This window comes from Hemisphaericaspora subhashii (assembly GCF_019202705.1).
Source record: "Hemisphaericaspora subhashii strain CBS 10753 chromosome Unknown scaffold42, whole genome shotgun sequence".
Classification (NCBI taxonomy): domain Eukaryota; kingdom Fungi; phylum Ascomycota; class Pichiomycetes; order Serinales; family Debaryomycetaceae; genus Hemisphaericaspora; species Hemisphaericaspora subhashii.
The window spans coordinates 40,103-67,609 of record NW_026057306.1 but is presented as its reverse complement, the minus strand read 5'-3'; the positions used below and the strand labels follow the sequence as shown (position 1 = coordinate 67,609).

Genomic DNA, 27,507 nt, shown 5'->3' with positions numbered 1-27,507 from the left:
TCTCCCTAAAATACTGCCACTGTAGAATTCTTTGGTGCAATTGCAACGAAACAACGCGGCGCAAAAAAAAAAAAGACAAAGACAAGAAAAAATGACAACCCCTGGCAACAGATAAAATACACAACGAGTAAAAAATAACTGTCGCTTAATTCGGCAATATTTATCAGACAAGATCAATCTGTTCCTATTCCAGGATGTGTTATCAATATGTTGATCTTTTGACAACTTCATGAGAGATCACAGAATAAGCTGATACAACTCTTCTTCACTAAACATTTACTCTTACTTAAGAAATCAGAATTGTATTTAGATTCTTGCGAAAATCAGCAACAATTTTGGAAGAACTTTTGCAACCACGCAAACTCTCTAAGTTTACAGTGCACACAGTCTTGAATTCGGTATAGTGATACAATTCGACCTAGGGCTCCAAAACGACCTACTTTTCTTTGATCCATTATTAATACAGTTGCAAGTTAAGTAGGGGCAATTGGGTTGCAAAAAAAAAGGTCAATCAAAACAGGATTATCATGGCTCATATTTTTGCAACAAGTGAGAGAACCAAGAATATTATGATTGAGCTCTTAGCTAACTCCAACCATGATTGGCTATCTAGCTACTTCATTAAATTGACACCAGATCAACATCTTGACCTGGAATTCACTGATTTCCTTACAAATACAATATCGTCAAATTTGTCTATAATCGTCCTTGATTCCACTCCTGATATCCAGATTTACAACTACCTTCAATTAAAGTATGTTTCTACTTCCCTTATTTGATCGTCTACAGAATTACTAACACTATTTAATAGATTTCTTCAAAGCCATAAGGATATAATAATATCACCTTCTTCTCTGAAATCAATTGATTCTCAAATCACAAGATTTGATCAATTGGTAAAAGAAATCAATCAAATGAATCTTTCACTCGCTTTTGATATCGATAAGGATAAATTAACATTTCTAATGCTTAATTTACCTATATTCACAGAATTCTATGACACTCATACTAATCAAGCCAATGAAGACATGACTAGTATCTTTTATGAATTTATTGAGAAATTTAATAGTATTAAGGAAATGGCAACTTGTGGCGAAGAACGAGAATTTAAAGTTTAAATCATGGCTGCAAAAACCAACAACAAGCACATTCGCTAATTCGTATCTATATTCATTTACTGCAAATATCAAAACTAACAAATCAATTTTTATTTTTCATAAAGGAATAAATCTACTTATATAAACTCATTAAGAACTAAAAACAAAACCATAAATAAATAAAGCTTTAAGTGTCAATCATCTATTTACTTAGAAGCAAAAGTGACACCCTTTTCAATGTTCTTTTGTAATTGATCAATACAAACACCCAATAATTTCTTTTCAGATTCGGAAATTTGGTTTAAGATATCATATTGAACTTCGGCAATACCATTCTTACTCAACTTAACTGGTAAAGAGAAGAAATCTAAACCATTGACTAAAGCCTTAGCTTCCTTGGCACCCTTGATTTCATCAACTAAGTTTAAGAAAGTACATTCAACAATATCTTCAGCACCACTGACAGCCTTTAAGATAGATTCAGCTAATCTGTAACCAGCATAAGCCATAGATAAGGTGGCGGAACCAGCACCATTCTTAGCTTGAACAACTTCATCACCACCGAATTGAACTCTCTTGATTAATTCAGCTTGCTGTTCAGCAGATAATTTTCCATAATAAGATTTAGTTTCACCTAAAGAATATAATGGAACAATGGTTTCACCAGAATGACCACCAATGACTCTAACATTGAAATCAGTTGGTTTGGTTTCACCTGGGTATAATTGAGCAATAAAAGTGTTAGCTCTAACAATATCTAAAGTGGTAACACCAAAGACTTTAGCTGGGTCATAAACACCCTTTTGTTTCAAGGTTTCAGCAACAATTGGAACAGTAGAGTTAACTGGGTTAGAAATGATCAAAACAAAAGCCTTTGGACAGTTGGCAGCAATACCTTCAGCTAAACCCTTGACAATAGAAGCATTGATGTTGAATAAATCATCTCTAGTCATACCCGGTTTTCTTGGAACACCAGCTGGGATAATGACAATATCAGAACCAGATAAAGCATTAGCTAAAGCGGTCTTGTCTTCCTTGTCAACAGGTAAGTAAGATTTGGTGGTAGAATCAGAATTGATGTGAGATAAATCAGCACCAACCCCTGGAACATTGACAACATCAAAAAGGGACAATTCAGAAACTTGAGGATTAAGTTTTAATAAAAGGGATAATGGTTGACCAATACCACCGGCGGCACCTAAGACAGCTACTTTAACCATTGTGAAATTTATTTAGATATTTGTTATTTATATGAAAAAGTTCAATTGAATTGAATTGAAGAAACAAGAAAAGAAGAAGAAGAAAAACGCAAAAATTGAAGAAATTAAGGGTGAAAGTGGAAATTAAAGTACATTTATAGTTTTTCGAAAAATCTGGAAAATTTGGGAAAAACTCCCACTTTTTTTAACCCCATAAAATAAATTTAAATTTGTAACTGTACCAATTAGGGGCCCTGATCCTTGATTTCACGTGATTAACGAACAAAACAAATAAAAACTCCGAGGGAACAATTGGAACAGCAAAGAACAAAAAAAATAAACTCAAGAAGCTGATTCCCGCATTTCACCGGGAATATTAATCTCCCGAGCCAAAATCCGGGATGAGTCTTTTTTTATAGTGACAGGATAATCTTCAACACAACCAAATAAGAATCAGGGGACTCGACAACCCATCACCCATCATCGAGCAACAGTTATGACAATTGTCCCTGACTGATGTCCATTTTTGGCTACGAATGCCATGACTTTTAACGGGTTACGGAACTTATCACCGAGGTTGACATTTTGTCAGGAATAAATCGGAAACATAAACCCGGGGTAAGGGATCTGGCAATTATCTGCTTTAAGAAACATCCGGATATTCATAAGCTTTTTTCAAAACAACGAATTATGTGTTAAATAACGGTCGCTTCTCCATGCCGATGTTATTTCAGCATTTGTTGAGTTGGATCAAACGATCTTGATCTGCTGTCAAAAATGCAATGAAGTAAAGATGACGGATTTTGATTTTGCCCCTCCCTAATCTGGTTTTTTGGAGTTCGGATCAGCATTGTTTTTCCATCTCGTATTAGTTTCAATTAATCTGATTTTCTGATCCACCGTAGTGGCCCATCTTACGAATGTTCTCACGACAACAACCCTTTGTTTCCCAACTTCAGGTTCTTAACACCTGGCTTTTAATCCGTCTTCTAGGTTGTCCAAATTTTACCTTCTTTTCATCTACTAAAAAACCGTTGATTATTTGTTGATCTTCCCCTCTTTATTGTTCGAAGAACATTTATATAGTTCCCTCGAAAAATGTAGAATTCTTTTATAATCTTAGTCACTAGTGCTAGGGAAACTGAGGTATTAACGGCAAATGCTATCCATGACTGGATTGTTATCTTCAAAGAGTTGGGCTTCCGTATCCCCGATGTTATGGATCAATTATACGAAGACAAGTTGAAGAAGAACACAAATTTCAAGAAACTGAATCATATTCGAATTGCCGGCCCTGAAGTATCTATTCAGTCATTAGCTAAAGATCTTCGTGGTGTTGATTACCCAGCCGCTTGGAAAGCATATACGGCTGCAACTATTGAAGGTATTCTGGACTTTAACTTTGACAAAAAGAGTGTATTTCCATTCCCTAAATCAGAGGATCTGTTCGAAACTGAAAAGAATAAGTCAACTACCAAAAAAGGGGGAAAGACTGAGGGTGCAGGAAAATCCGGTGGTAAAGAACTTTGCAATGTGTGTGGTAGACGCAATCACAAATCTGCAAACTGCACCATTAAAGCAAAACTTGTTAAAGAGAGTAAACTTAAGTTTGTTAACGGAATGTATATTGGAACAGATAATAAACCATACCCAAATAAAAAGACTACACAAGGGGATTCAAAACATAATGACAGCGACAGTGAGAACGACCTAGTCATATATAAATTAGATCTTGCCACCATCGGCAATTTCAATGAGATGCGATATTTTGTATGATTGGATTCTGATGATCAATCAAAGTTTATTGATAATGGTTTATTATTTCCCACATCTAAGAAACACAACCTGACTAAACAACCTATTACAATGTTAGTTATTGAGGAAAACAAAGAATCGAGAAGGCTATTAATAATAGAATATTAAACTGAGGATCTCTATCAAAGGTTTTGGTACGGAGCAAGTTGGTGGTATTGTTGTGACTGTTTTTTTTTTTACAAGAAATGGTTAAAAAAATTATATTGACCAAAACCCACTCATATATAAGCTATAAAGAAACCCCGCTAACGCTATATTGTAGCAACGCACTTGTCGGCTATTGGTATTGGAGTTCCTGGGGCCTAGGTTTCCCTAGCCCGTATCGGCGGTTTATTGTGCCTTAGGTCTAGGTCCTTCCTAGCTCATACCGGCGATTTGTTGTGCCTGGGTCTAGCTCCTTCCTAGCCAGTACAGACTGTTTCGTGGGATAACAGTGGTTTCAGCTCCTCCAAAACCTCGCTCCGTGCGAGTCGGTTTTGAGCTTGCTGTAGAACTTCAAAGAATTATTTGTTCTGTTCATTACTCGTTGCACTTTTTAATAGCAGCCACGTCGAATATCAAGTTGAGATCCCTTAAAAGTAACGACCACAATACGACACAATTATTATCTGCCAATCTGGCTCACCAGTCGAAATCTATCAATTTTGGCCTGGGAAGATATCAACTATACGTTAGATGATATATCCAGCGAAAGAAGTGATTTGGGCAATTTTCATTATCAATACCACCCACTGAACTATGAATCCCCTCCACCAAAATATAACAAATTTCCCAATTTCTCATTCCAAATCACAAAAACCAATATTCATTAGCCCCATGCAAGCTTAAACTTTGCATACCTTAAATCCGCAAGATGCATAGAAATAATAAATGAATCTGGTGAAATAACTTATGGCTGCAAAAAATGTCGTTTCCGCTACAACAACTTATCCACAAACTCCACATAGACTGCATATCTTAAATCCGCAAGTTGCATAAAAATAATAAATGAATCTGGTGAACGTTATGACATACTTTGTGGCTGCAAAATAAAAATGTCGTTTGCACAAAAACAACAACTATGCATAAATACCTCTCCTAACAGGAAACCAAATGTGGCTAGGTAACTCCTTCTCCAAGCCATTGAGAGTCTGGGAACTACGAGCAAAAGATTTCTACAGTTCCATTTCATTCCTTGCTGCTATATCTTTTCCATGGTGGGGTAATCAGAGTTGCGGTAAATAGATTCGATAATTAGGAATGGTCCATCTGGTGGGATTATTGGATTATTTGCTAATTTGAAAACGTTGCACTTATTGATTGTTGAGGAAAGCTGTTTACCTAGTCTATAATTAAGACTGCACGTATTTTTTGTAAATGGATCAAATGTATTGGATATTTCCTATATAGAGAACTTACGAGAATTTCTAGTACATGCCGACTTCCATAGATTGGGCGGTGCACGTTTCCGCTTAGAATAGAAAAGTTGCCATTATCCGGATATCATTGTCCATTACAGGAACACATTAATAGTGTGGTCAGCATAGAGCTGTACCCAAATTTAAAAGAGTTGCTGGTTCTGCTAAGAACCTTGTGTCATAGAACAGGTATGTTTTCGTACAATACTGACTTCCTCTAAGCTTAGGAAATCTTGAGAAATTGCTTATTCCCAGTGACGACGGAGATTATGACTTTATGGAGGGACCTTCAACTAGGTTAAGATAATTTCGATTTTCGACTTATCAAGCTCAGACCTTTCATGATCAATTAATATTTCCACCATTAAGGGTTTTATCAATTATAAACCATGAATACCGGAGAATGGAACGAGGGGAGTCCAAAATGTCAGAAGATTGATCTGGTGTCAAATTTCCAGATTCGTTAGTTGCATCATGCATAGTATAGAAGATACCACACTCCTCAAATCGTTGGATACTTTGTGTGTGTACATTCACTGTCTCTGATTGAAACCTTGGATCTCCTTCTTTTAGAAAATTTAGCCGAATTTAGATTTTCGTTGCTATGGAATGGATGAATTTATTATGTAATGTTACATCTAACCTAAACACCTTGGACCTATCCTTGTAATAAAAAGGGTGAATCAGAAGTAATATAACGTAGAATACACGTTATATTACCTCTGATTCACCCTGGGAGAATATATAATATAAAAAGTATTCTAATATAAAATACGTATCGTAAAAATACGTTGGAAAAGTTTGCACGAACGGAAATAGGGCATCGCAAGAGCACGTGACCTATCCGTTACAATCCTTGTATATTGGAAAAAAAACAAAAAACCCACGAATCGAACAAAAATTAAAAATGGTATAAAACCAGAAACTTATTGTTACGGCCAAGTAGCTATGTCAAGATATAACTAGCTATTATATCTTGTTCTAGCTTCGTTGCCAGTAATGTTTCTTCTGGTTTTGTGTTATTTACTATTTATGTTTACCGTTTGTTTCCGTATTTCCGTATTGCCGTTAAATCCCTCAACGCCTCGATGGATTTCCCGAGAGTATAAATATGGTTAACTTTCCCACTTCTTTTTATATCACTTTCTTTTAGAATTAGGCATTTCTTTATCCTCATTTTAGACAAATGTCTCTATAGATTATATTACTTTAGTTTATCGCTACATAGGTGTGAAACCCCAAATATACACTAGCTGGTATCTAATAGCTCTTTATAATTTATACACTTATGAAATTAAATGAATAGAGTTATTATTCTCCATTAACTTTTGTATAATTTTTAGTATATCTTATGAGTAATTAGTATGTTAAATAGTTAATACACTATTGTTGGAAAAAAAACACACGACTCAAGAGACTTATACTTGAAGTGTCGAATTTACATAGAGTGATATCAACTGGATTTTAATATTTAGACGCTTGCCACTTTCAACTACCTGAATGCATTAAACTGATTGCATTGTCCAGTCATGGACAACAAGCTTCTATGGATATTAGGATAATAAATAATTAGTTCACTTGCATAGATTAATTATCAAATAATTAATATAGAATATAGAACTTAAAAAAATAATAAAACTAATTAAAAACAATAACAATTTCAGCAACTACAACTTAATCTTACAGACTTGGAAATAGCTCGCTATCTTTTTTGAACAATATCTATTACAACTGGAATTTAAATATAACTGTGGGTTTAGAAAAAAAAGAGGAGACTATTCTGACTGGGGCTCGTGGCAAAAAGCCTTCACGAATCCCTCGTGGCTATCTGGGGGGACTTCTTAAAACGGTAACTTGATGAAAGGGAAGCTGGGTTTTTATTATTATAGAACAAGACTCTTAATGGTTTATATTCCGATATTGGTGGCGAAATCAAACTATGTTCACAGAAATAGGAGAATCTAGCATACTTGTAGAGTTGAAAATAGCTGGTTTGTATTTTAAACAATGTCAATTTTTTTTAGTCAGTTTTGAAATAATGGCTGCAAAATTATGTTTTCTCCGCAAAAAACCGCCTCTTACTAAAAATAAATTAATCAAACTCCATAAAAAATAATCGCCACATTTAAAATTATTCAAACACTTTTAGCATTGAAAGTAATTGAAGAAATGTGTTGACAACCATTATAGCTGTAAATTCATCTTTGTACTACTCAAATAAACCTATCGGGCTGGTATACTGCGTATCTTAACTCCTTCTGCGGATGAAATAATTCTCGGAAAAATTAGAATTAAGCGAGAAATTTCAAATAGTTGTTCCCGCCCGACAAAAAAAAAACGACTAAACGAAACAATAAAGTCAACGAATAAGTGCAAATGTGTGGGGACCTAAGTGCAATTAGGGGAAAGTGTACAATATGGGAAGTTTAGATCTGAATCGATTTTGATTATTTTTGGAGGTGATATTTTTATTAAGCAGGGCAAGGTAGGCTGAATGAGAGTTTGTGAGTCGCAGAATTACATCAGCCTACATTTGATTGCTATACAGGAGTTAAGCATAACCTTCCAATTATAAAAATAGAATACGAGACTTTCCAACCAGCTGTAAAGACAGATAGATTTCAGAGTTTCTTATTGGTTGTTGAAGAAACTTAGTTGAGATACAAGTGTTGACGGAAGTTCGTCAATTTTAAGCGTTTTTGCAATTTCAAGTTTACTGGGGAAAAATTAGGCTTTAGTGTCAATTTTCTTGGTAAAAGTGTGGTTGAAAGATTTTTCTTAATTAGCCACATGGATCGATTACTTAGTAAACTCTTATGTATTAGAGATTAATTAGAGAGATGTCGTGTGAAATAAAATGATTAAATGAAGAAAAATTATTGGGTGAGGTTCTCCTTTTCTTTTCTTTTGTTATGATCCACATCATTTTTGCGCATCACTGTTTTGAAATTGGATGATTCCAAATCGCTTTTCTTTTTCTTGCATTTCGTTTGCCGCTTGTTAATATTTTTTAACATTTTTCTATGGGATGTTGTCGTATTGTTCTTTAGAATGACATTTCTCTCATTGTTTATATAAAATATAAACAAAGAAGTGACAGAGAAGAGACAGAGAACGCCATACAAAATTGTTAATTATTTTTTTTGCTTCGAGAAATTAATGACATAATTTTTGCAATGCAACCTATTTTTTTTTTTTTTAACTGAGCCTAAAGAAGTATTATTCCCACGGAATTGTGTCTCAAAGGAAATGAAGTCATCTCTTGTAAAGTTAAAGGTTTATTTGTCATCAAAATTACGTTATCCTTAAGTATATAATTATGTCAAGTAACTCCAATGCAATGTGTCTAATATGTAATGATAAGGGCAGTTTAAAGAAAAATTGATTAAACTGCAATGAATGGTTTTATTGATGAATCCCGCCTTTCCCAACTGAACAATCTAAATTTAAAAATTAAAATTTTTGTGTCATACATTTTATTTTTATAGATAATAATAAAATAACTGATTAATTAAAATATAAAAAGTTAATAATTTTCTTTCTTCCTATTTTCATTTTTCAATTTTACTTCTTTCTTAGTTTACTATTGCTTGTTATATTTACAAATTCTATAGAAAAAGCTAACAAAAATGGATTTACAAACATTACAAACAAATCCATTTAGACATAGAAGAGTATCAAGCTCTTCTACTGATGATGATGATCCTTATGATGTTGCTGAAAACTATTACGGAGATAAGCAAAGAAAATCAAATAAATTAACTTCTCCATTAAATAGAGTTCGAACATTTTCTGTAATTGAATCTCAGTCTACAAGACAAAATTTCTTGAGACAGTTACAAGAATTACATCCAACTTCAACCATTAAAGAACTTTCAGAACCTCCATCTTCCGGTTCTTCCAAATCTCCTACTCCCCCAACTGCAACATTCCCTCAAAATATGCATAGACCAAATGGTACCAATATCGTATTTGCTATGCATTCAGATGATGAAGAAGATGAAGAAGTAGTTAGTCCAACCAACCCATCCCCATCCCCATCTCCAGATGCTTTCATTCCTCATTCATTAAAAGATACTATTCCACGTGAAATACCTACCCCTCCCCCACCAGAAAAACAAGAACAGGAAGATAAGGAACCTGTATTTAGAACACCAGGTCCGATTGAGTCGACAATGCCAGAAAGAAAACACCTGCACAGTGATATCACTCCTGCTGATGGTATAGATCACTATGGAGGAGAACTCAAAAGAAGACCCTCCATTATTCCCATCTACCAAGAAAATCCATCGTCTGCATCATTAGCCGCCGCACCCAAAGAAAAGTTCCATTATAGAAGAGCTTCAGTTGATGATACTCATATTAGACCAAAAAGGTTTTATATCCCCAATATTGAAGCTACTTTAAAAGAATTATTAGAAAATGAAGATACTGATGGTAATTGTCAAATCACTATTGAAGATTCTGGTCCAAAAGTATTAAGATTAGGTACGGTTAATTCAAATGGGTATAATCAATCTTCTGTTAGAGGAACCTATATGTTATCTAATTTATTACAAGAATTAACTATTGCTAGTAGATTTGGTAGACGTCAAATTGTTCTTGATGAAGCAAGATTGAATGAAAATCCATTGAATAGAATGAAACGATTCATTTCAACTAGTTTTTGGAAAGCATTAACTAGAAGAGTCACCAAAGAAAACATTGTTGAAATGGCAAGAGATACCAAGATCAAAGAAAGTTGGGTTGATCCAGATGGAACTGTTCATATCAACGAAGATTCTCATCGTATTTATGTTCCATATAATCGTCCTGATCAATATGAATTTTTCAAAAAAATTCAACAACATACAAAAGGGGTATATTTAGATGTTCAATATTTACCAAAAGTTATCGATGGTAAATATATAAAATCAATCAATAAGAAACCAGGATTATTATCACTTGCATCCAGACCTGATCCTGAAGATCCTACGAATTTATCCTTTTGGCCATATGTTGTCCCCGGTGGTAGATTTAATGAATTATACGGATGGGATTCATATATGGAAACATTGGGACTTTTGACTGATGTTACACCAGGTAGAAGAGAACATTTGGAATTAGCAAGAGGGATGGCTGAGAATTTCATTTATGAAATTGATCATTATGGAAAAATCTTAAATGCCAATAGATCATATTATTTAGGTAGATCCCAACCACCATTCTTAACTGATATGTCCTTGAGAATTTTTAATAAAACCATTGAAATTGCTCCTGAAGAATTACCTGATGCTAGTGATTTCTTGAAAAGGGCAACCATTGCTGCTATTACCGAATATGAAAGTGTATGGTGTTCCAAACCAAGATATGATGAACGTACTGGATTATCATGCTATCATCCCGCTGGTGTAGGTGTTCCACCAGAAACTGAAGCTACTCATTTCGATGCTGTCTTGGAAAGTTATCTTCAAAAATATGGGTTGTCTCGTGATGCATTTATTGAAAAATATAATGATGGAATTATTAAAGAACCGGAATTAGATGAATATTTCTTACATGACCGTGCAGTGAGAGAATCGGGTCATGACACTTCATATCGATTAGAAGGAAAATGTGCCTATTTAGCCACGGTTGATTTAAATTCATTATTATATAAATATGAAAAAGATATTGCATTCATATTATCCAATTTCTTTGATGATGAATTAGAAGTTGATGGTACATTATATAATAGTCAAATGTGGCTTGATAGGGCGGAAATTAGAAAAACCAATGTTGATAAATATTTATGGAATGAAGAAGATTCAATCTATTATGATTATAATGTCCATGAACAACAACAAACAAGTTATGAATCCGCCACCACTTTTTGGCCCCTTTATGCCGAACTTGCATCTCCTCATCAAGCAGAAGCAATCGTTACCAATTCATTACCAAAATTCGAAGAGCATGGAGGATTAGCTTCTGGTACTTTAAAATCCCGTGGTGAGATTGGATTAACCCGTCCATCCCGTCAATGGGATTATCCATTCGGTTGGGCCCCACAACAAATCTTAGCCTGGATAGGATTGGTTAATTATGGATACGATGGTGTAGCCAGAAGATTGGCATATAGATGGTTATTCATGATGACGAAATCATTTGTTGATTATAATGGGGTTGTGGTTGAGAAGTATAATGTCACCAAGGGGGCAGTACCCCATCGTGTGGATGCAGAATATGGAAATCAAGGATTGGATTTTAAGGGGGTGGCTACTGAAGGGTTTGGATGGGTTAATGCTAGTTATTTGTTTGGATTGCAATTTTTGAATCTTTATGCTCAAAGAGCTTTGGGGACTTTGACTCCTCCAAAAGTTTTCTTAAGAAATATGCATCCTTCTCAAAGAGCTGATTATAATTGATGGAGTCCATCCAGGATGGTGTAACTGATTGCGGGAGTTATATTTGGGGTTAATCATAGATTGAATTTTAGTTTACATATTTTTTTTATATTTATACATGTGCAAAGGTAGTTCTTTTATTAATAGCGTTTATTTACTTGTTCTGCTTATTCTGTTTACAATATATATTACATTATTAGAGTTACGTGTAGAGTAATGCTGTAAAATTGATATCTCTTTGAATGTTTGAAAGGTTTTTTTTTTGCAACCAATTGGCACCCTTAAGAACAAAATATTGTCTTGGACAATTCACTCAGAACAGGCAGTAGTAATCTTAACAGTCAGGTTCATTAGAACAGAATAAACTAGCAATACGCTGTCAAAACTTCTGACTATTTGAGAGGAAGCAAGCTATAGGTACACGAGTTGGGACAGCCTTCGCATAGAATAATCATTAAACAAAATTGTATTTTATTCTAGATGAGTCATTTCTTCAATTTTTAACAAAACAACAAGCCATCTCCCTTTATCGTGCATTTGGGATTATGGAGAGTAAGCAATGTCTCACCTTACCCCCTTGATCAAACTAAGGGGTAGTTTACAACCATTTTAAAACCTCCGAAGACAGAGCAAGAATAGGAGACACAGGGCAGCAACACTGACAAGAAGGAAGAAAAAATGCAACAGCAAAAAAAAAAAAAAAAAGAAACAACCAAAGAGATTTTAAAGGAATAAAAAATTTTGGCTGAATTATTTCTTGAAAAATTTCAATTCTAGATCTCAGTATTACCCTTTCAATTCAAGTTAACATACGATGCTTCTGAGAGTAAGATCCGCTACACCTAGATTACGAGCTCTTAAACTACAACAATCTAGAGTCAAGGTTGTCGGGTCTTGTTCTTTCTATTCAACCCATTCCCCAAACACATTCAATACCGCAGTTGAAACTGCAGAAAAATTAGTACAACCACCAACTGAATCAGTTTTCCATGATCCATTTTCAATAGTCAGTCATGAAATGTCCAATTTGGCAAAATCTATAGCGAACTTAATCGGACTGGGTCATCCTACTTTAAATCGTGTAAGTAGTTACTATTTTGAAGCTGATGGTAAAAATGTCCGTCCATTAATTGTATTATTATTATCAAAAGCATTACTGAATATCCCTTTGGAACAAAGAAATAGAATTAAAATAGATACTTATGATGTTACGGAACAACCCCATTTTAAAGGTACACCAACTAAGACGTCAGTAGCTGGGAAATCTGTAGATGATTCAATTTCTCCATTGAGAATCTTACATGGAATCAACCCCAAGGTTATTTTGGATCCATTACTGAAACCAATGGATAAATTACCTCAATTTGATGCTATGAATGGGATCTTACCCAAACAAAGAAGATTGGCCGAGATTGTGGAAATGATACATACTGCTTCATTATTACATGATGATGTGATTGATTTATCTGATTCTAGAAGAGGTAGACCAAGTGGTAATATAGCTTTCACTAATAAAATGGCAGTATTAGCTGGAGATTTCTTATTAGCAAGAGCTTCTGTTGCAATTGCAAGATTAAGAAATCCGGAAGTTATTGAATTATTATCAACTACAATTGCTAATTTAGTTGAAGGAGAATTCATGCAATTGAAAAATACTGTCATGGCCCCTAATGGTAATAATAATATTATAAATAATGATGGAGAAGATAAATCCATACCGGAACCAACTGGCAAAGTCCCCACGAAACAACATGAATATTGTGTCAAGACTCCAACTCAAACAAAAGAAGAACTTGATCATTTAACCAATGTAGAAGCAGCATTTGAATATTATTTACATAAAACATATCTTAAAACCGCATCATTAATGTCAAAACTGTCCCGAGCAGCTGCTGTATTAAGTGGTGCTCAAGATGATGTTATTGAAAATTGTTATGATTTCGGGAGAAACTTAGGATTATGTTTCCAAATAGTTGATGATATGTTAGATTATACTTCTAGTGATGCGGCATTTGGGAAACCAACCCAAGCTGATTTAAAATTAGGTTTAGCCACTGCACCTATTTTATTTGCCTGGAAAGAACAACCACAATTGGGAGAGTTAATTGGGAGGAAATTTAGTGAGCCTGGAGATGTTGAAATTGCAAGAAGAGCAGTTGAAAAATATAATGGATTGGAAAAGACTAGAGAAATGGCAGAAGATTATTGTCGTCGTGCATTGAAGAATTTAAGATGTTTGCCTGAATCTGATGCAAGAAGTGCTTTAGAGTTTTTAACTAATTCTATATTAACTAGATCCAAGTAGAGTTATTATGTGTATTTAGAATAATTTGTAAATAGATAAATATAATGAGTAATTATTACAGCAACGTGAGTTACTTCCCAATTAAGAAGTCATATTATCTCGTTAAAGGGAAACCAAAAAAAAAAACCCACACAAAAAAACAAGAAGAGGCAGAACCAAAAGAAGCTGAGAGAAGAAAAAAAAAATTCAGATCAAAAATTTACCACACATATTTTACTTAGTATCCCCCATTTCCCCAATCAATCATATTATAATCCACAATATAATGTCTGCTGAAGAATCAAAAGTAAGTGAAGAAACTTCAATTCCAAAACCACCAACCGCCAACGTATTCTCTATGTTTGGTGCTAAGAAGGAAAAGAAAGAAGAACCAAAAGAAGAAGAATCAGAATCTAAAACCGAATCTAAATCTAAAGAAGGTGAAGAAGATAAAGCAGAAGAAGAAGAAGTTGATGTTCATTTCGAGCCATTGGTTACATTAGAAAAAGTTGATGTTAAGACTTATGAAGAAGATGAAGATGTATTATTTAAAGTTCGTGCTAAATTATTTAGATTTCATGCTGATACAAAAGAATGGAAAGAAAGAGGTACTGGTGATGTTAAATTCTTAAAACATAAAGAAACTGGTAAGGTTAGAATCTTGATGAGAAGAGATAAGACTTTAAAGATTTGTGCTAATCATTTAATTTCTGGTGATTATGAATTAAAACCAAATATTGGATCTGATAGATCTTGGGTTTATAATGTTACTGCCGATGTTTCTGAAGGTGAACCTGAAGCTCAAACTTTAGCTATTAGATTTGGTAATAAGGAAAATGCCGATCTCTTTAAGGAACATTTCGATGCTGCTAGAGATGCCGCTAAGAAGGATTAAATATATGAGAAAGTTATATAGAGTATAAATTATATAGCAAAGATTCCCTTTTTTTCAATTATACAAATATAAAAGTATTTCGGTGAAGTTATTAGTTAGGATATGGCTTGTTGTTTGACCTTCATTTGTAAATTGAATGCGCTGTTAAGTTGCGTATGACATTCTTCGTCAGCCAAATGCACAACACGAACTGCTTGGGAGAATCATTATTTTTCCTGTTGCCTCTATGTTCTATATTTGGCAACATTTCCCTTAAAGAAGCAAAGTTTGGTAATTGTCATACCTGGAAAGTAGTCAAGATACATATGGAGCTATGGAATCAATTACTACGGGAATCTTTGTGTATTTTCTTCAATTGGAAAACTGACTTCCTTAAACTGCTCAGTTTGCACCGCATTGAATATCACGGATTTTTCCTTACCATATTTGTCACTTTCAGCTGAAACAACTACACGTTTACTCTTGAGAGGCCATTGTCGATTTTATCATGGTAAAATCTGATTATTACTCTTATTGAGGAGTGCTGTAACAGGAATTTGACTGATTATTGTATTTCAGGTTACACGCCGTACGAAGATCCGGGTAACACTTCGAGGCGTATTGCAAAGAATTTTGCAGCCTCGTTAATGAAATACTATAAGGACGATGATCCGATTATTGTAGATCTTACGAATAAGACGCGTTGTCTAGTTGGCTAGCTGATCAGCCAATGAATATTTAAATACGAACTAGTATTGTAAACTCAAATGCGCAATTGAACAATAAACTATGAGCCAGAAAATGCGCTCCAATATTTTGTTATCATCGCTTACTTTTTCTGGGGGGAGGATAAATTTTCAAAGGAAGAATACAACAAGATCCTGACAATCTCAAAAATAACGATTCTATGAGTCTATGAGTCTATGAGTCTATGAGTCTATGAGTCTATGAGTCTATGATTCTATAATAATATTAAATGTAAGGAAAACGTTGTTGTTTCATTTGCATGTCTCTTACTTACTCTAATATAAATTTAACTTAATTAATAAAGAGAGAACATGATAATTTAACTCCCATCCACGTGGATTAAAATTGCAAAATCTTTTTTTTTTTTCTTTCTCTTCTTGTTTCATTCTTTCTGCAATGTGCTGCGGCTGCTGTTGCTTACTTTCTTTCCTCTGTTTATACTATTTTTTTTTTACAACCAACCAGCTAACCAACTTTCAAATACAATCAACAGATATAAATTTAATAGAGAGCAATAAGAAAAATGAAGTTTGGAAAGTATCTTGCTAGTAGACAGTTAGAGTTACCAGAATATTCTGGTCATTTTATTGATTATAAAGCTTTAAAAAAATTAATCAAACAATTAGCAATACCTTCAACTGCTTCAACCACTACTACTACAACTACAACAGGTTCACCACCTATAATAACTACAACTACTGCTTCTTCACAACAAGAAATACAACAAACACTTAAAGAAAATAGAGCTCAGTTCTTCTTTAGAGTAGAACGTGAATTAGATAAAGTTAATTCATTTTATCTTGAAAAACAAGCAAATTTAGCCATTAATCTTGATTTATTATTAATGAAGAAACATGAATTATTTGCTAAATCAAATGAATATATCCATCAACATGGTAATACTTCCACTAATAATAATAATATCAATGCTAATTTTAAAAATTCAATTTCATTTCTTAATTTATATCAAAATTTCAAAAAGATTCATCAAGATTTAATTAGATTACAACAATTTATTGAATTAAATGAAACTGGGTTTTCAAAAGTTGTTAAAAAATGGGATAAAAGATCTAAATCAAGAACAAAAGAATTGTTTATACAAACCGCTGTTAGTGTCCAACCAGTATTCCATAAGAATGAAATTAATGAATTAAGTGATTTGGTTACTCAATCATTATTTGATATAGAATCGATTATGGAAGGTGATTATACTTCCCTTCAAGCTTTAAATGGAACTTCTGTTCCAACTTCAACCAGTGGTGGACAACCACAAATATTGAATTCATTATCTAGAGATAATCTGACTACAAATATAAGCTCAGGTCTAGCAAATACTGATTTATCAAATCCACAATTCACCACGTTTTCAAGAAGTTCTTCAATTGTTAATATACAAAATAATGAAGTAGATGAACTTTATACTAGTTTTGTTAATGTTGCCACAATTAAAGATCCTGATTTATCTTTACTTGCACAATGGATAGATAAAGTGAAAAGCTCATCCAAGGGTTCTTCTGGAAGTGCTAAATCTACCGCGGAATCAGGTTCAAAATTTAATTCCCTTGCCAGATATAAAATCACCAAAATTTTATTATTATCAGTTGGTAATTTGAAAATATCCGATAGTTTCCTTGAATCATTTCTTCATTTAATTGATTGTGACGTGGACTTCACGTTTATAAATGATGATTTCAATAATAATAAAAACATCCTTCATGAATGTTGTTCCATCCCTCCTGCTTCTACTCATGAAAGTCATGTTATAATAAATAATGGAGTTAAAGTTCTCAACTCAATTGATTCCGTTAATCATTCAAGGACATTCATCGTTAACTACATATTTGAAAAACTAACTGAAGCTGAAAGAATCAGTTTATTAACTGGTAAAGATTTTGCCGGAAGAACTTGTTTACATTATGCATCTCAAAATAATAGAAGCGATTTACTTGATATAATACTACCATTTTTCCCTAAAGAACATATAGATATCATGGACAATGATTCAATGACAGCTTTATTATTAACTATCAAACATGGACATTTCAATATCATGAAAAAATTACTTCAATATGGAGCAAATGGATTCCCCCAAGCAGATAAAGGTAAATTACAATATCTTCCAATAAATTACGCATGTAGATTTGGAGATTATAAAACAGTAGAATATTTATTATCATATGATAAATCAGGAGAAATTAAAAAAGTCATGAATCAACAAGATGTAGAAGGATTATTACCATTACATGTAGTTTCAAGATCGGGACATTATAAATTAATCAAATTATTAATTCAATATGGAGCTGATGTTAATAAATTGGATGGATTTAATAAATGGACTCCAATTTTCTATGCTGCTTCTGAAGGACATGTTAAGACAACTCAGGAATTGGTTAAATTGGGAGCGAAATTAAATGTGATTGATGAAGATGGATATAATGTATTATATTATTGTGTTGTGGAGGGACATATTGATGTTGTGAATGAATTATTGAGTTATTATACCACAATTGAGAATGTTGAAGGTATTTGTTGTGGATTAACTACAAATAATAAAATTGCTAATTTGAATGAAATGGTGTCGGTGGATTCTGGTGATAAAGTTATTCATGATACGATTTTAAATGATGATGATTCTGAAGATAGTGGGTCTATTGAAAAGAATGTGGATAGTATTCCTGATTTACAATTACCACCTCCAATATTACCATTGAGACGTTATGGACATAATTTCTTGGAACAGAAAGTATTGATTGAATTGATGTTCCCAGCTGATAGTTCATTTATAAATTTGTTTAATTCAACTACTGATTTAAAACCAGGTAGAATTACACTTACTTCCAATATTTCCGATATTATCCCCAGAAATATCTTATTACCAATTGGTGATGAAACTAAAGCCAATAATAATACTGTTTTCCAAACTGATATTGATACCTTACATGAATTTAGAATTGATTTTGAAATTTTCCCTAAATTCGGGACAAGATTAATTGCGAAAACTACCGCATTATCATTCTCAGAACTTGATACATCATCACCTGAATTAAGTACTATTCAATTACCGTTATTTGATTTAAGATTAAGAAATATTGGAGAAATTAAATTTAATTATCAAATAATTTTCCCATTTTCAGGTACATTATTAGAAACTTCAAAATTTGATACATATTGGAAATCTTCAACTAGTTTTGTCAAAAATAGACAAACTTTGAAATTGAATGCCGCTGGTGGATTATCTCCAAATAATTTCTTGTCGCCCGGGAATTTAAACTCCAATGTCAATGCACCTGCAACTACTGCCGCTGCGGTAGCTCATCCTGCTCCATCTGAACTCATGGCCTCGTCATCTATAGTTACCGCCACTTCACTTTCTGGAGAATATTTACGAGTAAAGATTTGTTTATTGAATGATGGTACTCCAGTAGTATGTCCCCATTGGTCGATTCCATTAACGGAAAAGATTGATTTATATTTACCTAATTTATCATTAGAACAATTAACTTCCATAACTGATGATTTATTCGATTATAGTAAAGTGATTCATGATTTAGCAAGGATGAGTATTAAAGATATTGGATCTATTAAGAAATTATTAAGGATTGTTTATTTACCTTTGGATATATTCCTTGATATTTTACATGTGGGGATTAATTTGAATTTAGAATTAGTTTTCCCTTCATTGTATGAATTAAGGATGTTGCCTTTTATTGGTAATATTCAGGCTAATTTGAATAATTTTATTGATTTTACATTGAATGATGTTTTTAATCATATAAGAACTTCAAAAATGGATACTTGTACTCCTGGAAGATCAATTATATTCCTATCATCAAATTCATTAATTTGTAAAATCTTAAATTGGAAACAACCAAATTTCCCTGTGTTTTTACTTATGAATGGTATAACTTATAATTCCAAACAAGGGAAATTCGAATCACGAACCACTAATGGATTATTAATTGATGATCTCAAGAAATGGAAATCTCCAGGTCATGAATCAATAATTAGGACCACTACACCCACCGCCTCCACTACCACCACTACCAGTGAACATCATGAAGATCAAGAATCAATTCAGATCTCTCGAATGGCAGATCAATATCAAGAATTCGCAACCCGTTCCATCAAAGAAGCAGTCAATTTCACAATCAATAATAATTTAATCGGATTAGTCACTTCAATTCATTTATTAAACCTAGTTCCTAAACTCATTCCCTTGATTCGATCAAGAGGATTGGTTTTGGTTGCAAGTAGTGATGTCACCGATGATGAGAATGAAGAATGTATTCAAAAAGAATTGGATTCTTATACGAAGACTGAAATTAATGGATTGAGGTTTAATGATGTTTTGAGTTTTAAAGAGGATATATCGGTATAGAAAGTATATACAAATTATATATTAAACTGTAATATTTAGTTAATGCATATATGGTCAATACTGGAATGGTATACATCCCTCCGTTTGGATATGACATCTCTGTTGTAGCACTACCAACTTTTTGTATGGGGTACACGGCGATCTACCAACTTCGAAATGCATACAAATGCTATCATGAAAATGAACAGCGAACTGCCCTATATACTCTAGAAAGTCAATATATATTAAATTATTAACGCTAACCTCATCCTTTCTTCAACGCCTGCGTCGAGAAGGTGGAGGTGGAGGAGGACCCGTCCCACCACCTCCTCCTTTCACGAGCTCCGGTGCCGGACTATTCAATCTCGATCTTGGTGGTGGAGGCGGTGGTGCTTTCTTTTTCAAAGCCTTCAATACCAATGAAGAAGATGCCGAATTCACCGAACTAGTAGAAGAACTTGTTTTATGTAGATATAAATCCGGTTCAGATTGGGTCATTTCTGGTATTGGAAGCACGGGGAGTGGTTTTGATTTGAGATATTCCTTGGGAAGGTCCAATATGTTATGGCTTGTTGATTGGAGATTGGTTTCTGTAGGAGGGAGTTTGATATCTTCACCTGTCCAAGGTGATTTTATGAACGTGGTTGTTGATGAATGAGTGTTTGATGATTTTGTCGTGTTGGTTAAGAATATGTTGTTGTTATTTTCTGCATATATGGATTTTTGAGGCTCCTGGGGCTGTTGGACGATATTATGAGATCTGGTATTGTTGTGATAATCATTCCTGGTGGATGCTCGTACTGATAGAACTCTTGTGAATTGACTGGGTTCTATTATTTCATCTTTAACGCTAGATGTTTCCAGCGAGGATTCTGAAGAACCCCTTCTTTTGGGTTGCAGCTGCAGATGATCTTTTTTGGAAAGGTGCTTTAACCATTTAATTGACATGCATTGTTGAGCTAATTTTGAAATTGCATTCTCCTTTTCTGATTCGTTATTATTAATAGAATCGGTGGAAAGATCAGATAGTAGTATATCTGAGTTTATAATTATATTCAGAAATAAGTCCATTAATTCTTTAGTTCTGTATCCTTCATTAATGTCTTTGAATTGTGAAAATAGTAAGATTGGATATAGTACTCGTAAATATGTTAATGTTAAGTTTCTATTTTCATATATTTTATCCCCTGTAAAGTCCATATTATTCAATTCTCGAATGAAAATATCAACCAAGATCTTTAAATCATTAAGGTATACCAATCTAGTTGTATATGAAGTTGTGAATACCAAGTATAAGAATTTTAATATTAAAATCTTGATGATATGAGATTCTTCTCGATTTAGGTGATAAATCATTAAATTAATAAACCCAGTAATATTTGTTAAGTTGGGTATGGAATTATCATCGGTATTGCCTTTCATTAATCCGTCAAATACTTTATTCTTGATTTTCCCAGAAGTGTAAAACTTCATTAAATACTGTTCATTAATTAATAGCAAAAGCTTGAATTCTTCATATGCAATTAATTTATCTTCATCTTCAAAATCATCCGAATCTAAATCATAATTATTAAAATTCTCATTTGTCAATAAATATTTAATTAATGTTGAAATTAATTCAGTATTATTAGTTAAACTTTCAAATTCATCATCTTGTAATAATCCAACATGAAATAAATACTCAAAGAAGATATCACAACCGAATTTAAGTATAACATATGATGATTTTGAAATTGATATAGCTTTTACCTGGGTGGTTATAAATTGAGATATGACAGATATGAAATTAAATGATCTTAATGTGGAATAAAGATCTTCATCTTCAATTATTTCAAGTGGCTCTGTTGCACAATTGGGACTATCTGAAGGTCCAGTATTTTTCACCTTCAATAACAATAGTAGCACAATACATAAGAATTCTTTCACGCATTCAGCCTCGTATATGACAACTTTCTCTTCATCGTTATCTTTATCATCTTGATCTTCAGTTAATCTAGCTTCAGTTAATCTTGTAAATGTTTTCAAAAATGCCAATATCTTTCCCAAACAGAATTTATAATTCTTTAAGAATAAATTCAGGGTAAGTAATTTCAATGCGTATAATGAAAGACTTTGATATGTAGGCATTTCACTACCAGTACCATCACCGTTGGGAGTGTAAACATTATCAATTATATATTTTATGAAAATCGAAAAGTTTTCATTGCATGCCAGTGAATCACTATTGATTAATATCATATCTATTTCCTGCTGTACGAATTGTGAGGGTGTCATAATCCCGGGTGGTTGAGGTGGGCTATTATTAGCACCAGAAGGAAACGAATGAATTGGAAAACCATCATTGTTGAAAGATCCATTGCCAAAGGTCAGTGATGATGATGATGAATACATATCATCTAATATATCGGGAAAACCAGCTATGCAATTCAAAATGACAGAAGGAAAGAAAAGTGTGTGGTGGTTAGTTACGCGACGGTTTCTTTCAAATCTGTTGATGTTACAGCTTGGCATTTTATCGGTTAGTGATTTTTCGTATTAGAAATAGGAAATCTGGGCTGAGCCGCACTAGTTCCTAAAATAGAAACCTATAGGGGTTTAGCCGCGTATCTAAACTTTTACACGATTTATAGTGTCACATTATACTACAGAGATATGACTATGTATAAAGGTATATGCTAACTATGAGAAGTCGCCAGGTTATGACTTACGATCTCTCTTTGATGACTTGTAATCGTAGTGGATTTGTGGGGTCACACGATATAAATGAATTTATTGTGAAACCATAAAATCGCCACATTTCAACGTATTACCAATACTCCATTACTAGTTGAATTCTGGGTATAGACAATAACTAATATCCCACTGTCTTCAAGTAAACGTCAGTCCCCCAACCATAATAAGATTGAACTGTCAACAGTCCTTTTGTGCCTGGAGTAATTCCATCTTCATCTGGAATCGTATCATTAAATATTTCAACATAAGCTCTCAGAAGGGGTAATCCATACCCCATTCCAGCAACAGTATTAGCACCTAAACCAGGTGGGACATTCAAAGTTTTATAACTATCACCTTCTCCTGAATCAAATGTAGTGAAAGAATAATCAAATATATGTTTTAATACTTTGGGTGGGACCCCTTTTCCTTTATCTCTAATTCTTAATTCTAAATAATATGGAGAAGAAGATGTTGAGATTGTAACTTGTACTGGATCATGAACATTGTTTTCGATATGGGCTCTAAATGAATTTTTAAATAATTCCATAAGGATATAATCAAGATGATATTCAATATATGGGAAATTTAATAATTCTTCTTCCGTTCTTGCTTCCAAAGGAGGTTCTGATCTACTCCAATAATTCAATGGATATAAATTAGTATCTATTGAGATTGGGACGGATTGATCATATTTCAACATTGTAATATCATTAACCACAGCAGCATTCTTTTTTATAACATCTGGGATATGTAACATTTTGATAACACCATTATATTTTCCACCTTTAACATATTTATCAGGATTACCAATTGATTTTGTTAGTTCTAAATGTTGATGAGCAATTAATCTCATACTTATTCTTTCTCGTAAATGCTCATCCAAAAACGCTTTAATTTGTTTAAAACTTAATAAATTATTACTAACTTCTTGGAACCCCTTCGATAGACTTGGTAAAGTATCAGCATGAACATCAATAAATTCTGCTAATACTTCTTTTGCAAACCTTTCATTCTCAGCTAGAGTATGAGGAGGATATAATGAAGCTTTCAACAAGGATGCCATAGTATGTAAATAAGTATTATAAGATTCTGATATTGAAGGATTAAGTACAACCAAATATGGTAATTTTCTAAATTCAGTTAATCTTCTTGCATTATAAGCTAATAAATGTTCAACAGTCATAGAAGCATTCTGTAAAATCGTCGTAGATGAAAGTTTTGCTGATTGTTTATATAATTGATCCATTGAGAATTTAGGTAATTCCTTTTGAGCATAATATAGGATTGGCTGTTCTAATAAAGATCTTATTTTATATTCATTTAAGAATCTTTCTTGTTGACCAATTTCATCTTCACATACTGAAAGCCCAATACTATTGGTTCTTATTTGAGTTAAGGGTCTTAAATATGGTAGCCTTCCTCTTCGTGTAATTCCTCTTCTGACAAGTAACATATCTTGTTTCTCTTCCTGGTGGTTATGACTATGGGGTTATTGCTTCGGTCAATTAGGAGATGAGAAGAAGAAGAAGAAGAAAAAGAATTACCAAATTTGAAAATCTCTCTTATCAGGATTATTGTTTTTACACCCCTCTTAAAACCCCAATAGAAAAAAATAAATTTTACTAAATCACCCGTCTAACCAATTTGAGTCATCTAATCCAAACTAACAATCACTGTCTAGACTCTTATTGCCAAGCTTAAAGCTTATTATGAAGAAGATGCCTTCAATAGACACTTGTCCTATTTGTATCAACAACCCATTGGATGATGAATCTAGAACATCATCAACTAATATTAGTTGGTTACAATGTGAACCATGTAAACAATGGTTTCATACTCAATGTCTTCAATTAACTCCATTAGAAATTAATAATCTCCATTCTTATCATTGTAAAGATTGTATACCCAAACATGGAGATTCAATCTACAAAAGAAAATCTAAACGAGCTAAAGTATCCATTGATTATGTGGCCTTAAATGAAGGTGATACTTTTGCCGTTGATAAATCATGTCATCCTCATCTACCTAAATTCCTCGAGTTTTCCAATCCCGAATCGAAGCTAAATCCACATTTGAATTATGTTGACGAATTGACTAAAGAATACGCATTATCAACTGAAATGAAGAAGCCAATCTTAATCAGAAAAGCAAATCTTTCAAAAGTAGGCATGGAACTACCAATTCCTAGAAATAAAATCGATATTCAATATATAACTAGCAAGGTGGGAGACGACCATCCAGTAGAAGTAATGGATGTCCTCTCACAACAAAGTGTATCACCAGGATGGAAAATGGGACAATGGCGAGATTATTTCCTCACCGATGAAAATTCCCGAGATAGAATCAGAAATGTAATTTCCTTGGAAATATCTCAAGCTAAAGGACTCGGAGATTCGTTTAAACGACCTACAATGGTTGAGGAATTAGATTTGGTTGATAAAGTATGGAACCCCAATGATGAACAATCTCGATCAAAAGTGACAAAATATTGTTTGATGTCAGTTAAGAATTCATTCACTGATTTTCATATTGATTTTGGTGGAACTTCAGTATATTATACGGTATGTAAGGGACTCAAAACATTTATGATGTATCCTCCAACGCAAGACAACTTAGATTTATATACTTCTTGGTGTTTGGAGCAAACTCAAAACTTCATCTGGTTTGGTGAATATTCAATCACAAAGAATAAAAAACGAATATCTCCAAAAGATGGATTTAAAGTTACATTAGAAGAAGGTGATTTGTTTATTATACCGAGTGGTTGGATACATGCTGTACATACTCCACAAGATTCTTTAGTTATTGGTGGGAATTATTTAACATTACGTGATATGAAAATGCAATTAAAAATTAATGATATTGAACGGAAAACTAGAGTGCCTTCCCGATTCAGGTTTCCAATGTTTAATAAAGTGATATGGTTAACTGGATGGTATTATTTAAATCATAAGGATGAATTCATAGAAGATATCCATCTGAAAGAAATTAAGTCTGAGAATACGAATGACGAGTATGAATTATTGGATTCGTTGGTAAATCATCTAGAATGGCATTTGGAATTAAGTAAAACCAACACATCAGCTAAGAGAAGTATACCAATCGATTTAGTAGGGAAACCCCCAGTTGATTTCATAAACAAACTTGCGGAATGGAGAGATACATTTACTAAAACTACGCAATAGTTCAAGTGTTTTTTCGTAATATCCGTTTATATTAAATTAACTATATATATACACCGTAAATCAATCCAAAATCATTTATTATGTCTTCTTAATCCCTGATCAAGCAATTACAAAGTCAAAGGAGTACCCTTTTCTCTAGCAGCTTCACCATACTTCTTAATTCTAATAGCTTGAACGGCAATAAAACCAGAAGTATCTTCAGGAGAGAAACCAGTTAATTCATCCATTGAAGATTCAGTTTCATCATATAATTTTTCAGTATCTGAAGATCTACCCAAAATAGTAACAGATCCCTTGTAGGCAGCAGCCCTAACAACACCATTAACGGTCTTTTGAGATGGATCAATCATAGATCTAACATATTCACCTTCTGGAGTGAAATACATACCATTATATAAAATCTTAGACCAAGTTGGAGTAACAAATTGATCTCTAATGGCACGAACTTCACGATCTAAAGTTAATCCTTCAATATCAACATGAGCTGATCTTAAGATAGTTAAACCTGGGGTTTCATAACAACCTCTGGATTTGATACCAATGAATCTATTTTCAACAATATCAATTCTACCAACCCCATTTCTTCTAGCTAATGCATTAGCTTCAATAAATAATTCAACTGGTTCAGTGACTACCTTCTTACCACCATCCAAGATTAACTTAACAGGTAAACCCTTTTCGAAAACAACCGAGAATTGTTCTGGGGTATCTGGGGCATCAGTTGGATCAACAGTTAATTTCCACATATCTTTTGGTGGGGTGGTATCTGGATTTTCTAAAATACCAGCTTCAAAAGAAATATGAGCCATGTTTTCATCAGTTGACCATGGTTTTGCTTTGGTTTGAGCAACTGGGATATTCTTTTCAGCAGCATATTCTAATAAGTGGTTTCTACCAGCAAATCTGTTAAAGAATTCTGGATCTCTCCATGGAGCAATAACAACAACATCAGGTTTTAATGCATAGAAAGATAATTCAAATCTAACTTGATCATTTCCTTTACCAGTACATCCATGAGAAACAGCAAAACATCCATATTCTTCAGCAACTCTGATTTGTGCTTCGGCAATAACTGGTCTAGCTAATGAAGTACCTAATAAATAAACATTTTCATAAATTGCATTAGTTTGAATAGCTGGGAAACAAACTTTTTCAACAAATTCTTTACGAACATCAACAACGACGAATTTTGTGGCACCAATAGCTAATGCCTTCTTTTCAGCTGCTTCGAAATCTTCTTCTTGACCAATGTTGGCTAAGAAAGCAATAACTTCATAACCTTGTTCTAATAACCAAGCTAAAATAACTGAGGTATCTAAACCACCAGAATATGCTAAACAAACTTTTCCTTTGGACATTATTAGTAATAGGGGGTGTATATATAGGGTTTTAAATTCAATTGAATTGTAATGAAAGAAAAAGAAGAAAAAGAGTTTTAGAAAAAAAAAAGAATTGCGGGAATTGATTTGGTTTTT

The 27,507-nt window shown here is 33.3% G+C and overlaps 11 protein-coding genes across 11 annotated transcripts; 7 read left to right on the top strand and 4 right to left on the bottom strand. All coding sequences in view use genetic code 12, as the record gives it.

Annotated features, from left to right (window-relative positions):
- Window positions 1-527: 527 nt before the first annotated feature.
- Window positions 528-1,118, top strand: J8A68_003284 (uncharacterized protein; the record flags this gene model as incomplete). Its single annotated transcript, XM_049407123.1, has 2 exons — window positions 528-754; window positions 812-1,118. The coding sequence occupies 2 exons, from the start codon at window positions 528-530 to the stop codon at window positions 1,116-1,118; spliced, it is 534 nt and encodes a 177-aa protein (XP_049263434.1).
- Window positions 1,119-1,303: 185 nt separating this feature from the next.
- Window positions 1,304-2,317, bottom strand: MDH1 (malate dehydrogenase; the record flags this gene model as incomplete). Its single annotated transcript, XM_049407122.1, has 1 exon — window positions 1,304-2,317. One exon carries the CDS (start codon window positions 2,315-2,317, stop codon window positions 1,304-1,306), a length of 1,014 nt encoding a protein of 337 aa, XP_049263433.1.
- An 899-nt stretch (window positions 2,318-3,216) lies between these two features.
- On the top strand, window positions 3,217-4,790 carry J8A68_003282 (uncharacterized protein; the record flags this gene model as incomplete). Its single annotated transcript, XM_049407121.1, has 3 exons — window positions 3,217-3,292; window positions 3,420-4,066; window positions 4,593-4,790. The coding sequence occupies 3 exons, from the start codon at window positions 3,217-3,219 to the stop codon at window positions 4,788-4,790; spliced, it is 921 nt and encodes a 306-aa protein (XP_049263432.1).
- Window positions 4,791-9,137: 4,347 nt separating this feature from the next.
- On the top strand, window positions 9,138-11,891 carry NTH1 (alpha,alpha-trehalase NTH1; the record flags this gene model as incomplete). The annotated part of the gene is made up of 1 exon (XM_049407120.1): window positions 9,138-11,891. One exon carries the CDS (start codon window positions 9,138-9,140, stop codon window positions 11,889-11,891), a length of 2,754 nt encoding a protein of 917 aa, XP_049263431.1.
- A 793-nt stretch (window positions 11,892-12,684) lies between these two features.
- Window positions 12,685-14,175, top strand: J8A68_003280 (trans-hexaprenyltranstransferase; the record flags this gene model as incomplete). Its single annotated transcript, XM_049407119.1, has 1 exon — window positions 12,685-14,175. One exon carries the CDS (start codon window positions 12,685-12,687, stop codon window positions 14,173-14,175), a length of 1,491 nt encoding a protein of 496 aa, XP_049263430.1.
- A 265-nt stretch (window positions 14,176-14,440) lies between these two features.
- YRB1 (Ran GTPase-binding protein) lies at window positions 14,441-15,049 on the top strand (the record flags this gene model as incomplete). Its single annotated transcript, XM_049407118.1, has 1 exon — window positions 14,441-15,049. The coding sequence occupies one exon, from the start codon at window positions 14,441-14,443 to the stop codon at window positions 15,047-15,049; it is 609 nt and encodes a 202-aa protein (XP_049263429.1).
- Window positions 15,050-16,298: 1,249 nt separating this feature from the next.
- PHO81 (Pho81p) lies at window positions 16,299-20,153 on the top strand (the record flags this gene model as incomplete). The annotated part of the gene is made up of 1 exon (XM_049407117.1): window positions 16,299-20,153. One exon carries the CDS (start codon window positions 16,299-16,301, stop codon window positions 20,151-20,153), a length of 3,855 nt encoding a protein of 1,284 aa, XP_049263428.1.
- Window positions 20,154-20,408: 255 nt separating this feature from the next.
- On the bottom strand, window positions 20,409-22,523 carry J8A68_003277 (uncharacterized protein; the record flags this gene model as incomplete). The annotated part of the gene is made up of 1 exon (XM_049407116.1): window positions 20,409-22,523. The coding sequence occupies one exon, from the start codon at window positions 22,521-22,523 to the stop codon at window positions 20,409-20,411; it is 2,115 nt and encodes a 704-aa protein (XP_049263427.1).
- A 460-nt stretch (window positions 22,524-22,983) lies between these two features.
- Window positions 22,984-24,300, bottom strand: J8A68_003276 (alpha-ketoacid dehydrogenase kinase family protein; the record flags this gene model as incomplete). Its single annotated transcript, XM_049407115.1, has 1 exon — window positions 22,984-24,300. The coding sequence occupies one exon, from the start codon at window positions 24,298-24,300 to the stop codon at window positions 22,984-22,986; it is 1,317 nt and encodes a 438-aa protein (XP_049263426.1).
- A 256-nt stretch (window positions 24,301-24,556) lies between these two features.
- J8A68_003275 ([Histone H3]-lysine-36 demethylase) lies at window positions 24,557-26,032 on the top strand (the record flags this gene model as incomplete). Its single annotated transcript, XM_049407114.1, has 1 exon — window positions 24,557-26,032. One exon carries the CDS (start codon window positions 24,557-24,559, stop codon window positions 26,030-26,032), a length of 1,476 nt encoding a protein of 491 aa, XP_049263425.1.
- A 107-nt stretch (window positions 26,033-26,139) lies between these two features.
- On the bottom strand, window positions 26,140-27,390 carry ARG1 (argininosuccinate synthase; the record flags this gene model as incomplete). The annotated part of the gene is made up of 1 exon (XM_049407112.1): window positions 26,140-27,390. One exon carries the CDS (start codon window positions 27,388-27,390, stop codon window positions 26,140-26,142), a length of 1,251 nt encoding a protein of 416 aa, XP_049263424.1.
- Between the last annotated feature and the right edge of the window lie 117 nt (window positions 27,391-27,507).